This window comes from Amphibalanus amphitrite, unplaced genomic scaffold (assembly GCF_019059575.1).
Source record: "Amphibalanus amphitrite isolate SeventyFive unplaced genomic scaffold, NRLGWU_Aamphi_draft 000353F_arrow, whole genome shotgun sequence".
Lineage (NCBI taxonomy): Eukaryota > Metazoa > Arthropoda > Thecostraca > Balanomorpha > Balanidae > Amphibalanus > Amphibalanus amphitrite.
Window position 1 is genome coordinate 423,450 of NW_024881847.1, and position 13,863 is coordinate 437,312.

The window sequence follows — 13,863 nt, forward strand, 5'->3', positions numbered from 1 at the left end:
TCGTAGCATGTTCCGTTAGGCACCAAAACTACTTTAATCTTCAAATGGGTGTTAAGTTCGAAATAAGCTCCAAGCACTTATCTAGAAAAATCGTAGAGCTTGAAAAAGTCAACTAAGGTCATCTAAGGTAAATGACCTTGATTTGACCTTAACGTGACCTTAAAATGCAAAGAACAAACAGCATTTCATACCTTGGAGAGTTAACAACCACAACAAGACTGAAAACGCGCCGATAATGTGCGCTGATAAGCGCCAAATCGATACCAGCCTGACATGGTCTGGTGAAACAGGTCACAGGTCAATTTTTTATTAAGGTCAAGGTCATGAAATTTTAAGTGTGTGAGTAACATTGATCGAATCGAAGGTATAGAAGGTTTCGTCGTGATCCGCCACGTTTTGCTTGAGTTAGTATGCGAAAAGTCGAGGACAGAAGTCTGTGCGACCCCCTCCCCCTTTAAGTGCAAGGACGAACAAAGTGCAAAGGTTAAGCCCGAAATGCCTTTTGGTGATTGGGCTAGACATGAACAAATATCTACTTCTAAAACGATTGTAGTTTCGTTCTGCTTTTTTAAGAGAGTTTAGCGTAGTGAGGAAAATCATCGTGATGATTATGAGCATATTTAATTGACCGAATCCTCAATGTAATCTGAATAAAATGACAAATAGCAAAAATTCGGGTATATTCGATCACAGATCTTTGTCAACCGATACCAGCAGGCGCCACAATTGTAGATGTCAAAATACTTTTTGTTCAGTACACATGCACAACAGTAGATATGTCCTCAGGGAAAAGATTTATGGTTGGTAATTGTAAAAGTCGCAGCAGTCAAACATAATATGTACAGGGAAAAACCTATACACAAGATTAAAGTGCGTGTGTGCCTAAGCATATACGAATTTAAGATGAAACAATACTTGCGGATCAATTAAATGGGCAGCAAGTTACACTCTTACCCTGGACAAAGTTAGGGCACATATAACATTTACACTGTGCGAAACAATTAAATGAGCATATTATACATAAATGAACATTATATACGTAAATGAGCATACATGAGCGTATTATGACTACTCATACCCTGGACAAAGTTAGGGCGCATACAGCATCTATGAAAACGATCTACACAATCACTTTTTAACGAGGTGAGCTCTTGAAAAATGCTAACCTACTTTGGAAGTAGCTGCCAGGAGGTGCTGTTATCGTTAATAGCTGGCATCCTATCGCGGATGGTGATGGATTCAGCAATCCTCCTGTCAGCTTGTGTAGGATGACAAATGTAAGCTTGTGTAGGATGACAAATGTAAGGATGAAGCTGACAGGAGGATTGCTGAATCCATCACCATCCGCGATAGGATGCCAGCTATTAACGATAACAGCACCTCCTGGCAGCTACTTCCAAAGTAGGTTAGCATTTTTCAAGAGCTCACCTCGTTAAAAAGTGATTGTGTAGATCGTTTTCATAGATGCTGTATGCGCCCTAACTTTGTCCAGGGTATGAGTAGTCATAATACGCTCATGTATGCTCATTTACGTATATAATGTTCATTTATGTATAATATGCTCATTTAATTGTTTCGCACAGTGTAAATGTTATATGTGCCCTAACTTTGTCCAGGGTAAGAGTGTAACTTGCTGCCCATTTAATTGATCCGCAAGTATTGTTTCATCTTAAATTCGTATATGCTTAGGCACACACGCACTTTAATCTTGTGTATAGGTTTTTCCCTGTACATATTATGTTTGACTGCTGCGACTTTTACAATTACCAACCATAAATCTTTTCCCTGAGGACATATCTACTGTTGTGCATGTGTACTGAACAAAAAGTATTTTGACATCTACAATTGTGGCGCCTGCTGGTATCGGTTGACAAAGATCTGTGATCGAATATACCCGAATTTTTGCTATTTGTCATTTTATTCAGATTACATTGAGGATTCGGTCAATTAAATATGCTCATAATCATCGTTCTGCTTTTTAACGTTTCCACGCCCACGATGCATTGCTAGCCGAAAACGCTTCAGTGCTAAGTCCGTGGGGAGGGGGCGGGGGAGGGATGGGGTCAAGCAGGAGAGCCAACCATGTTGTCAGGGATCATACACCCTAAGCCTAACCATTTGAAGGTGAAATAAAATTAGTTAAGGTAGCGGAGGATGCGATATAAATAAATTCGTGCTAGGATCGATAAAAACCCCACAGTGGCACTGGGGGGCAGAATCTGCCCCCCTCCCGTTTTTCGCCAATAACTTCTAAACGTGTTACGCCAGCGACGTCAAACATTCAGTACCTTATCATACATCAATTTGACACGTTCCGTGAAAATTTGAGCGACATCCGTCGGAACATTTTTGAGAAATTGACGTTTTAGTGACGTCATGTTCGCCATTTTCGCTTAAAAAAACGGCAAAATTTCAAACGCCGCTAACATCTTCATTTGAAAGGAATCAAGACGTAACAAAAAAGGTTATACGCGATTCTACTTTGTCTATCAAATGGCCATCTCGGTTTATTGAAAATTTTGGATTTTGGCCCTTTTTTTCTTCAAAAACTGACTTTTTTGGGAAAATAATTATAAAATCCAAAATTTTGAGTGTATCGCAAAAACCGGAATATTTGTCAGAGAGGTGGTCTATGTGCACCTACATACCAATTTTTAGAAGAATCGGCTAAAAAATGCGGGAGTTATTCAAAATTTTATGACGTCACGACACACAAAAATTTTGAAAAATGATTTTTGGAAGTTTTAGAACTCGTACCGAAACAAAAATAGCACCATTCGATTCGCCGTGAAAAACTGCATCAGATAGATACCTTTTTAGGCCTTAACAACCAACTTCAAAATTTGACCTCACTTGACCTGACCTTGACCTGACCTCGACCTGAATTTCATCCAGAGGTGGTCCATATCACCTATTGAGTGTGCCTATTGAATTCTATGAGTAAAATGACCCATAAAACATGTGTCGCATATGCCCTTTTCCATATTTTGTTTTTGGTGACCTGACCTGACCTGACCTGACCTTGACCTTGACCTTTGAATGACATTGTATGCAACGAATATTGTCTTGGTAGGCTAAGAACACGTTTTAGGCAATTAGTCGCAGTCCATTCTTCGGCAACTACGGTGCAAGGCCGATACTGTAGAACTAGAAACTTGCATTTTGTACCCTTGACCTGACCTTGACCTGACCTCTGACCTACTTAAGCAAAAAAAAATAGGTTCTTAAGATCCGCCTTGTTGAGAGCTTTCGATTGCCGTTTTCCCCGTCTTTCTACGACCATCGGTTCGGAAGTTAGACAGGGGGGGGGCAGATTAATCTGCCCCCCCCCCCCCCAGCAGGGCGCGTATGGCTGAATAGCCCAGCGGGGCGCGGGTTAATTAAAGGTGTTCCGCCGCTGCTGCATGGCACAATTATCGCAAAATTACTGTACGGCAAAATTAACCCTCGCCGGCACAGGGGGGGGGGGGTGAAGCAACCCCCTAAGTTTTTTTCGCGAATAACTCGCGTAAAAAGCGGCCTGTCGTGACGAAACTTTCAGTACCCTCGCATTGATTAATTTTACACCTACCCTAAAAATTTCATGACCCTAACCCAAATGACCTTTGACCTGTGACCTAGGTACTTTCCGAGACCATGCTTGGCCGGAATCGCAATTCGGCGTAGGTATGTCGGCTCGCATTAGCCGCGCGTTTGCAAGCTTTTCGTGGTTTCACACGTTCAAACATGTGATTTGATGTTGCTCCCATGCATAAGGGTGGATATCAAGGTCACCTGAAGGTCAGGTCAGGTCATTGACCTTTGGTTACCTCGGTTCACTTTTTCGAGTTTTCCATGTTTCTAGGCTAGTTTTTGGAGCTGAATTCGAATTTAGCAACCATTTGAACATTTACGTAGTAGAAGTAGTTTTGGTGCCTTCTTAACATGCTGCGAAGCTGTCAGAGGCGGTTGACACGCATTACGAATACCCGTCACGACCCTTACCGGTTGACCTGACCTGACCTGACCCGTCCTGGTCTAAATGCTTAGGTACAGACATCGTCTCTGATCAAACCTAACACGATATTCGTGATCAGCACCCCGGAAAACCTTTTAGCAGCCACACTTTACGACTTTCTAACAGGTCCCGATTTTCCCGATTTTCGGGTCATTGACCTGACCTGGAAGGTCACCCGATGACCTAGGACCTTAAAATTGGATATCATCGGCTTCCTCTCGTGAAGGGCAACACGCTCGTTTTTTCTGCGAAGCTCTAGCTCGATCAGGGGCTAAACGCGAGGGGGTCGTACCAACCCCCCCCCCCTTGTGCCGTCGAAGGAGTGCCGGCGAGGGTTAAAAAACAGCCAGAAAAGATACTAGACTCGGTTTTCTACTATTCCATAATATGGCTGCACTCGTACAGAGCCTACGTGGCGCGCTTGTTTCGATTGTGGCGCCGAAAAATTGTTATTGGTGATATGGCGTTGAGGAACTTGAATTGGAAAATAAGTTCTCTATATACCGTGGGAAAATAGAATGGGAATAGCCTAGACCGCGAGGTTATATTTAATTTCAGAACAAATGTTCTTAAATTCATTTATGTTTGTGCCCAGTGCGTATAACGTATAATAGTTGTTAGATCCTGTTGATGGCAACACCTCAGCCTTGCATGAACTCGAGGCCATTTTCATTTTCATTGGCCATTGCCCTATGCCAAGCACACTCATATCATGATGGAGATATCAATATCAATATGTCATATCTAACTCATGTCATTGTCATATGAATATCTAAAGGTAATTTGGGGAGTTTGTGTTGAATGCTTACTGTTATTAACTGGTCACTGGTTGCAAAGTGTGCGACCCGCCAAGGCTATATAAACCCGACCCATCCATAACCTATGAATAGGCTCCTTCTGTTTTGGTTTCACTTTGCTGACAACTAAAAATACTTCTCAGATTTTTCAAGCTAAGAATTCAGGCAAATTTTTAAGGCATTTTTTTTTTGCTCAGATTATGATATTTCGTAGATTAGTTTAAAAGAAATATTGAAAATTGTAATACTGTCTCATGGCTGTGATAGGAATTCCTAACAAGTTATACTCCAAAGTCTTAAAAGGATTTCAGTTCAAACCCCCATGTTAAAAGTGGTGCATAAGTATCATTTAATATTGTAGCAATGCCAATGACATTATAACATTTCAATGGTGTGTTTTGAGTGATGAGAGTCAGAATAGGTGCTATATTGATTTACCTACTTCCTTTACTAATTTTACGCCGGACCATGTTGATGTCCATTGTCCATGAAGAGTGAGATTTAAGCTTGAGCATCATTTTAGTTACCTATCAATCTTGCAATGCATTTGTTATGATTTTGTAAGCATTTTACAGGTGATGTTAGGGATGTTAATGCAAATTTATTTACTGATCGATTTCTTTTTTTTTTTTTGCTTGGTTTCAGGGCAAATAATAAATTCCTGATTGTTTGGTGTAAAGGCCATAGACTGCAGCAATGGGGAGTCTGGGCCTGATATCCATTAGACAGCTAAGACTGAATGGCCATCTGAGCTCATTGCTGCAGCTGCCAAATGCCAGGCCCTTGAGTACAACGGAACCCCTAAGCAAGTTTTGGGAGAGAGACATCCGTGCTGAATACAAGAAGGATAGGCCAGTGCTGCCAGACAAGAAGCAAATCATCGAAGGTTTCACTGAACTAAAGAAAGAAGTACGCTTATGGAAGGATGAGGTGTGGGATACTTTCACCAAGGAACCACTGTACCTTGTCAGGCCAGGTAAGGTAATGATTATCTGAGCATAGCTGTGATCAGACACTGCTATCTTAAAAGATATGCTGCATTGAATTTTATGTTTCAAATTACAAAGTGTTGCAAATAAAGGTAGGCATGCTAGTATGCTGTTTTCTGCAGGACACTGGACAGTGCCTTAAGGTGTTCTCAAACCAGGAATGTTCATTTTATTTGTGTCAGTATTTTGTATCATGTATGCACACTATTTTTCACATCAGCAGCACCATTAATTAAAACTCTAGTCTCCATGTGTCTTTTCTACCTGTCACACTGCCTGTTCCTGTCTGGCAGGCGAGGTGGACATGGCTTTCCAGCTGACTAGCGAGGCGGCGCTGCGCGACTGGGTGGTCACCTCCGACCGAGACAATGACGAGGGCAACAGCTGGGGCGAGCTGGTGCTCGGCAGGAACGGCAAGGCCGTGCTGCGCGGCACGCTCGACACGACGGTGCCCAGAGACGGCTCCAAACAGCGCACAGGCTACTGCAACATGCGCTGCCTCCGACCGCAGGTCAGTCCGCTGGGGAAGGTCATGGCGTCACTGGGATGTGTGGGAATGGGCGGAGGGTCACAAGACGGTCTGGGGCAGGATGTAGCGCCACAGGGCGACGTGGGGGTGGTCACAGTGTCACTGAGTGGTCTGGGTAAGGACACAGGGCCACTGGACGGTGTGGGGCAGAACACACAGTCGCTGAGTGGTCTGGGGCAAGTCACAGGGTCACTGGATAGCATACCCAGCCCCGTTTACGCTGAGTGGTCCTTCATCCACTCCCGAAGCCGAACTCATGAGTACTCTGACCGGCCACCTGCCGACTGCGGCCCGCGACCCATCGCCGTGCCCTACAGAGGCCGCCAGTGTCTGTGCCGCCCGGGCGCCAGCGGCAGAGGTCGCTAGCGTAAGAGGCAAATAGCAGACCAAGAGATGGACTGGTGGCATACATTTTATGCTTGCTATCTAGGTGCGGTTTGAAATATTTTCATCCTTATTTCCGTTGTACCGTATATTTCAAGTAATCGATGGCTATATGTATAGCAATCCATAGTTCATCATACATTGAAATCGGCTCATGTCCGAATGATATTTCCAGTTGATATTCTTATAACTGGCTGCTGAGTGTTGATGCAGGTCAAACAGAGTTGGGAAACGCTCGAAATACAAAAGTAGATTCAGCGTGTTTTCAAGGCTAAAAGTCCTGCACTATGCTATCAGAAGATACGGCAGTGATGCATCACTTATACCTGGTCAAGCGATGCTACGGTCAATATGAAATACTTTTAAGATCACCGCTCACACGTTATTGCTGATCCAGCGATTAATCACTAATTGGTGCTTACCACGACCATATGAGCTGCCTTTATCATTTATAGATGATAAAGGCAGCTCAAATGCCTTTATCAGTGTGATAGGCAGTGTGATACTGACATTTGAGCATTCCGACTACCTATACCTTCCCTGAAAAAGGGATACTTGATGCTAAGCTGACCATCTCGCAATAATTTCTTAGCCCGTTTTTTCGTCGGTGACCGACGTTCCACACCATTTGGCGTTTGCAGAAGTCGTTTAAACGCGACAGTTTCTTCGACTGGTCCCAGTACACGCATGTGGTGCTCCGAGTGCGCGGCGACGGGCGCTCCTACATGCTCAATCTGGCCGCCATGGGCTACTTTGACATCATGTGGAACGACATCTTCAGCTACCCGCTCTATACCCGCGGCGGACCCTACTGGCAGGTGACCCGGGTATGTACCAGCGTCCAGCGTTTCCGCGATTCTTGTTTTTTTATACTAGAAAGATATGGGAAGATTTTCGCATCTAAAAAAATTGTCTCCCAATTTCTGCCCTTGCTGATACTTATGAAGTTACCTTGTATAGTTTTACGGAAGTTTACACTAGTTCATAATCATGACTATGATAGACTATCTGCGATATTTGTAAAGTCGTCGGATCAGACCTCAAATTAACGTTTATTTTTGCGTTTTTGATAATCCAGAATTGAGATAAAACTTTTTTTTGTGATAGCCTTTTATATCATAGCGTTTAACCTAATTACTTGCCTCATTGATTTTACCACCATCCTGTTTCTCTCATCCGACCATGCATCTTTCGCCTCCTTTATATCTGTCCTGAATGCAACTAACAACATGAGACTAAAATGTATGCTCTGCAACTTGCATGATAACGCATCAAATAACTATCATCACATCGCACACACCTATTTAGTCTCTTCGACCTCATTGGGACCCTTTTCCTTGTCTACAGATCCCGTTCTCGAAGTTCTTCCTGACGAGCAAGGGTCGGATCCAGGACAAGCAGTCTCCGCTAACACAGGATCGCATTACGAGCGTGGGTATCACGGCGGGTGGTGTGAGCGGACCCTTTCAGCTGGAGATTGACTACATCGGTCTGGAGATGGATCCGCGACACGGAGAGGACTTCGCGTATGAGATGTACCAGACGCCGGCGTACATTGCGGGAGTGTAGCGGTGACTAGTGACAGACGCAGCTCGGAGCCGCATAGACCGCGGACTAGTGGTGCTGTGGCGTTTGGGAACGTTTTCAACGTGCTGTGATAAACTAGTGTATAAGATGAGAAGGGTGTGGTCAGGTGGAAACGTGTGGCGTGAACACTGAACATGGATTGGTGTATGTGAAGATGGTTGCATTTGTTTTTAGATTGCTGGATTGCGATCGTAAATCACGTTAGTACTCAGGAGACCCATAATGCCTAGCTGTTAGAGCTAGCTTAAGCTATCATAATATGCTTCTCCGTCTAGTTTTGGCTATAATCATCAGCATGTCAGAAATACGTTTTCAATGGTCTAGGGGAATTATTCCCGCTAAATGTTTCGTTTTGCAGCGATTTCAATGACAAATGAATGGCGTTGATTTCTCTGCGCCATTTAAGTAGGTACGTCGGTGCCAGTGCATGGATGCTGTCACCGCATTGGTGCAATAAATACAGCTATGTATGACGTGGTTTCAAATTAGGCATTCGAGAGAAGTTGCAACATGCAAGGTGGTGTTTTAGATGTTTGATTTGCATTAGTGTAACCGGATATGCACAGTGGATCTCCACCTTTCAGATAGCTATTTCATATTTATTGCAGGAAACTTTCCATCGTTTTACCTAATCATGGCAGCTCACTTACGGTGCATCGCATTTGAGAGCACGTCACATTCGAAACTCTCCGATCGAAATAAGGAACCAACATCAAAATGGATCACAAAACTGAATATGTAGGTTGTATAAGATATTTTACCATAATGCACCGATCAGTTGAGTCCTTTATACTTTGCGCTCTGAAAGCATGGTTCCATATTTGCCATGCCACATAACATTATTCCAACTCTGAGGTTTCTTACAGCGATCCACAAAAAGTGAACTACTGACGCCTCTTTTAATGCTGACGTTAAGCCTGCTGAATCTGACAGATATTTGTTCAGCACTTGGTTCAGCATAGTATTTAACGCAATATGTGACTATAATATGTGACTATATGTAATGACGGGTTCCGTCCCGGTGGGAAAGCACATTGCTGGGTTTGATTGATAGCCTGATAGGGTTCATCGCCGCTTAGTTGCTACGAGAACTCGCGCGCGATCGCCCTACCAACGCTCGGGAGTCCCATGTTTTAAACAATTGTATTGTTTTTGTAACGGTGTGGTTAGGAAATCGAGGCACCAGGCGACGTCCTCTTTGCAATGTACTTACCTATCTTGGTTTATTTGTTACCTAAATCTCGGCATATCCGTTTGCGACGACTACATCGCATGTTTCTCTGTTTATTGTTATCACTCACGCTTAACAATAAAACGTCACAACACGTCTCCAACGTGAATAACAAATACAAAGGCGCTGCATGCACAGGCAGACAGTAAAGGCTGCGATAGCTGCGACTTGCCAGCAGCTTTTCATGAAACGCCAGTTACACTCTACACATAGACAACACGTATCAAGACACACAACTACACTTAAAAACATTGGACCGTCCGACTTCGAGTGCTAACACCGCATGCATGCACTATTCTGTCATGAGACGATGACTGTCAACTGGCTCAGTTTTCAAATCATTCATTGTGGTTTGACGACTATCATCACTAAGTTCCTGAGTTGAGCATTTGTCACTAAACTCGCCCTGCTCCTAACCATTTTTCATTACAGGTTTTTAAGCCTTCGGCAACTTTCATGCTTTTGTGAATTGAGCCTTTATGGAGAGCATGAAACTCGCATGAAAACTCACACGAAAAACAAAAATTAATTTTCCTCCTGTTCCGGGCCTCAACGTCCATCTATCCACTCGCGCCCACTTCTCCAGCTTCACATCCCTTTCGCTCGTAGACTGCTCTGCTCCCGTTGAGCGCTGGTCTATACGGTATTCCCTATGAACTTGGCCAGCGCCAGGTAGACACTGTTGGCCGTCAGCGGACACTTGACGAACGTGGCGGCACAGTTGGCCCCCGATCGACCCGCTTCAGCGGCCTCCAGGATGGAGGTGCCGTTCAGCCATGAGCTGACATACGAGTTGCTGCAAACGAACACAGTGCGGTGAGAGCAGTGGCGATAGGCGGTGATATTTGAATGCATGGAACTGATCTTGCGGCATTGCTGTGTAAGGTATTTGGGATGTATTCACGCATAATTTAACTCGATTGGTGAATGAAGCTATCTCGAAGTTTATTGTTGAAAATGTTCATACGAATATCCTTTCTGCGGCTCCCCCTTATTGCCCCCACACGGCTTCAGATATGACCTACCTGACCAGACCCTCGAGCAGGAGGTCGTGTGACTCGGCGTGACCCTCCTTGACGCTGAGTGCAGCCTCGCGCACGTAGGTGCACACGCCCCGCTGCATGCACGCCGTCGAGTCGATGTCGTACTGGGCCAGCGTATCGTCCAGGCGCGCCATCAGACCCGTCGTGGTCTCCTCACCTGGACGAGGGAGATGGGGTTAAAGAGATTTGGGGACGGTTCGAGACACCCTCCGTCTTATAGGTTACGGCAGCCGGCAGTTCCCTGCAACACGCCCGATGGTAATTGACAAAAAAGTGTTAACCTCAGTGGTTGGTTGCAACATTTTTGCGGATATGCGGCGAGGAACATGATTTTATTTCAATTGGTTCAGACCTGCTGTTTTAAATCATTATTCTTGTCTAGATTCAACCTTGTTGGTGTGCTAACTACTAGCAATGCTCTCACTTGAGGTGTTTTCAATCCGTAGTACAGGATGATGTCAGGATGAGCGAGCTGTGCGTATAATTGCCCACAAAATGTTTTCCTTTCGAGCCACATAACATTGTCTTAGAGTCGCTGAAAGTGCTAATTTCTCAACAAATTACTCCCCAGCAAAAAGTCACATGTAGTAACACTGCGGGTTTCGAGACCGCCTCCTTTGTGAAGCACCATCCTAGTAGGTGTCAACATCCACAAAAAGAGAGGGATGCTGACACCCTGCCGGGGCCGCGAGGCGGACGCCAGCCGTGACTGGCGGGCCGTATTGGCGGAACTGAGTGTCGGTCACGGCGAGGGTACTCCCCAGTCCTCAGTGTCAGCAGGTCACAACGTGACTCCCCAGAAAAGTGAAAGGACGAGCACGCACTCTTTGTGCGCCGCTTCCGCCGCTGCTTACTCACTCAATTACTCCGTCCACCGGTCCGGAAAGAGTGATACAAGAGGCGCGGTGTAAACACAGGTGTTATCAACTGTGACCTGCTGGCCATTGTTAGTTTGTGTTACTCTTGTTACCCAATAATGAATGAGGAACATAATGGACAATAGCCAGTGATATCACTCCACTGTCGCTTTTATGACGGGTCAGAGTTGACTGCTCAATAATTACTGCTTGTCGGAATTGATCAAAAATAAGTTGAAATTACGTAAAAGTGATATCCACCATCGGTCGCTTCCTTGTCTGTATACTCGTCAGTCGTTAAATAATCTAACACAGTTGTCGCTATCCATTCCATCGTAACAAATCTAATCTCGTCATTGACATCACATGTCCTCCATCACCTCCTCCACTAAGCCTCTTACCGTCATCGGCTCGTCCATAGCCGGCCATTTTGCCGAGGTTGCTGAGGTTGAGGAAGGACGGCAGTCCGCTGGTGGTGCCGCCCAGCTGTCCCACCAGCCACGGCACGGCCACCATGGCGAGCAACACGGTCAGGCCGAGCGCCAGCAGGCTGGGCCAGTTGACGGAGAGCATGGTGGACCAGTCGGCGTACTGGCCCACCAGAGAGCCGAGCGGGATGGAGAGGAACGGCACCGTGAACTGCAGGCCCAGCTGTGGAGGGGGGGGGGGAGAGGGAGTCAGTGACAGCACCTTTTACTGCACGCCCGGCTGTGGTGAGAGAGGGGACCAGTTAGTGGTAGTACCGTGGATTTTAGGTTTAACTGTGGGTAGAGGAGGGGAAGAGTCGGTGGGAGTACGGTGACCTACAGGCTAACGAGAGACGGCAGACTCAACCGACTTGCCTGCAGCATTGCTGGCATTCGGGTAGGCCAGGTCAGGTGATCTGAGGTGATTATGTCATCTTGTTCAATTAATAACGGGAGAGCCACGTTCGTAAATGGGACCGTGCTCAGCGCTTATGCAACAAAGGCAACGTCGGGCTGTAAATCCTTGGCTACATTAATCCTGAGCTTAGTGCAGACCCTGGACTACCTGCAGGTCTTAGGTAACCAGCAGGTCCTGGTTACGAGCAGGTGCTGCTTACCTGCAGGTCCTGGTTACGTGCACCTCCTGCTTACCTGCAGGTCCTAGTCACGAGCAGGTCCTGCTTACCTGCAGGTCCTGGTTACGTGCACCTCCTGTTTACCTGCAGGTCCTGAGAGCTGGTGGACAGACCGAAGAAGCGGGCCGTCTCGTTTCCTCGCACAGAGTTTGCGATATCCTCCCCGTCATCCAGATACGGACTATAGTCCTGTGAATGTCGGTGGAAGTCTGTTACGGAAATTGTGACAATCCTCTGCAAAAACATGGATGCCTACCTTCACTGATAACGTGCAGTAATCTCGAAAAAAATGAAAATCGGTCTTTTAGCACGTCGTCTCGAGTGATATCTTGCTTTTATCGAAGTAGATACTTAAACTTAAGAACAAACTGCAAATTGGTTTCTCGCGTGTTCTTCTCATAATTTGATGTGAAATTAACCAGCATTGAATTTTTCCAATGATTTATTCTGGCTTTTTTAAACTTAGCTATACAACTATCAAAGCTTTCAAATACTTATTCCAACAGTGAATTGTTACGGCTTCCTTTCGTTAGTTTGAAATGGTTTGAATGACCAAGATGATGTTATCATCTACTATGAATGATGTTTGTGATACCTATCAATGTCATTTCTCCCAATATGCCTGACCCTTTTACCTCGCTGATGTCCTCGTATGTCGTCACGTATGGCCGACCAATCACGTGCTTTTCAGTTATGCTGCTGCTGCTTTTTCGCGGGTGGTCGGCGTATTTCTTCGCGTAGTAATCCGCTCTGCAGTGTAATATATTCGGGCATAGTGAGTAGTCAGATCCTGTTGTATATGGGGCGGTACAGCGAATGTTTTTTTTTTAAATAAGTTTAGTCCGAACCTTTAGAATGGAAGGATTCATAAGGACAGAATCCCCGCTAAGCGAAGTTTGTTGCGATGACCTTGCCCTTTACCCCGATCCCGCATGTTCGGTTCTATGGCAGAATTTTTAGTCCAATGTTTAACGTGCGCACTGCGCACATAGCCGCGCACGTTGAAATACTCAGTTTAAAAATGCTTACAATAAAATAAAAACTCAGACAAACAAGCAACAATACAAGGTAGCATTCATACGCCCCCCCCCTCCGAAGGAAAACTCAACCCACACAGGTCAAGAAGAAATACGTGACCTATCAGTTAAATGAAAGATCCCGACGTGAAAGCGTAGATCAGAGAGGAGAACAACGAACACGACTGGAAAGACCTTAGGCGAAACCAGTTAAGCATGCATGAATGAAATTTCAGTAAATTTTGATTAACAATGTACATGCAAATACAACGTTATATTCCTCATCAATGGTGTCTCAGGAAGAACTTCACAAAAGACATTGTTTTTATTC

At 45.1% G+C, this 13,863-nt stretch overlaps 2 protein-coding genes across 2 annotated transcripts in view; one reads left to right on the forward strand and one right to left on the reverse strand.

Moving 5' to 3' along the window:
- Positions 1-4,504: 4,504 nt before the first annotated feature.
- LOC122389308 overlaps positions 4,505-13,863 on the forward strand; it is a 94,207-nt gene continuing 84,848 nt past the window's right edge. The window contains exons 1-3 of the mRNA XM_043381189.1: positions 4,505-4,538; positions 5,440-5,770; positions 6,077-6,294. Coding sequence (XP_043237124.1) covers positions 5,491-5,770; positions 6,077-6,294 — 498 coding nt within the window. The 5' untranslated portion in view covers positions 4,505-4,538; positions 5,440-5,490. The remainder of the gene's footprint in view (positions 4,539-5,439; positions 5,771-6,076; positions 6,295-13,863) is intronic.
- LOC122389310 lies at positions 9,546-12,838 on the reverse strand. The gene is made up of 4 exons (XM_043381192.1): positions 12,601-12,838; positions 11,816-12,065; positions 10,540-10,714; positions 9,546-10,310 (listed from the first exon to the last, which is right to left on the reverse strand). Exons 1-4 carry the CDS (start codon positions 12,760-12,762, stop codon positions 10,151-10,153), a joined length of 747 nt encoding a protein of 248 aa, XP_043237127.1. The 5' UTR covers positions 12,763-12,838; the 3' UTR covers positions 9,546-10,150.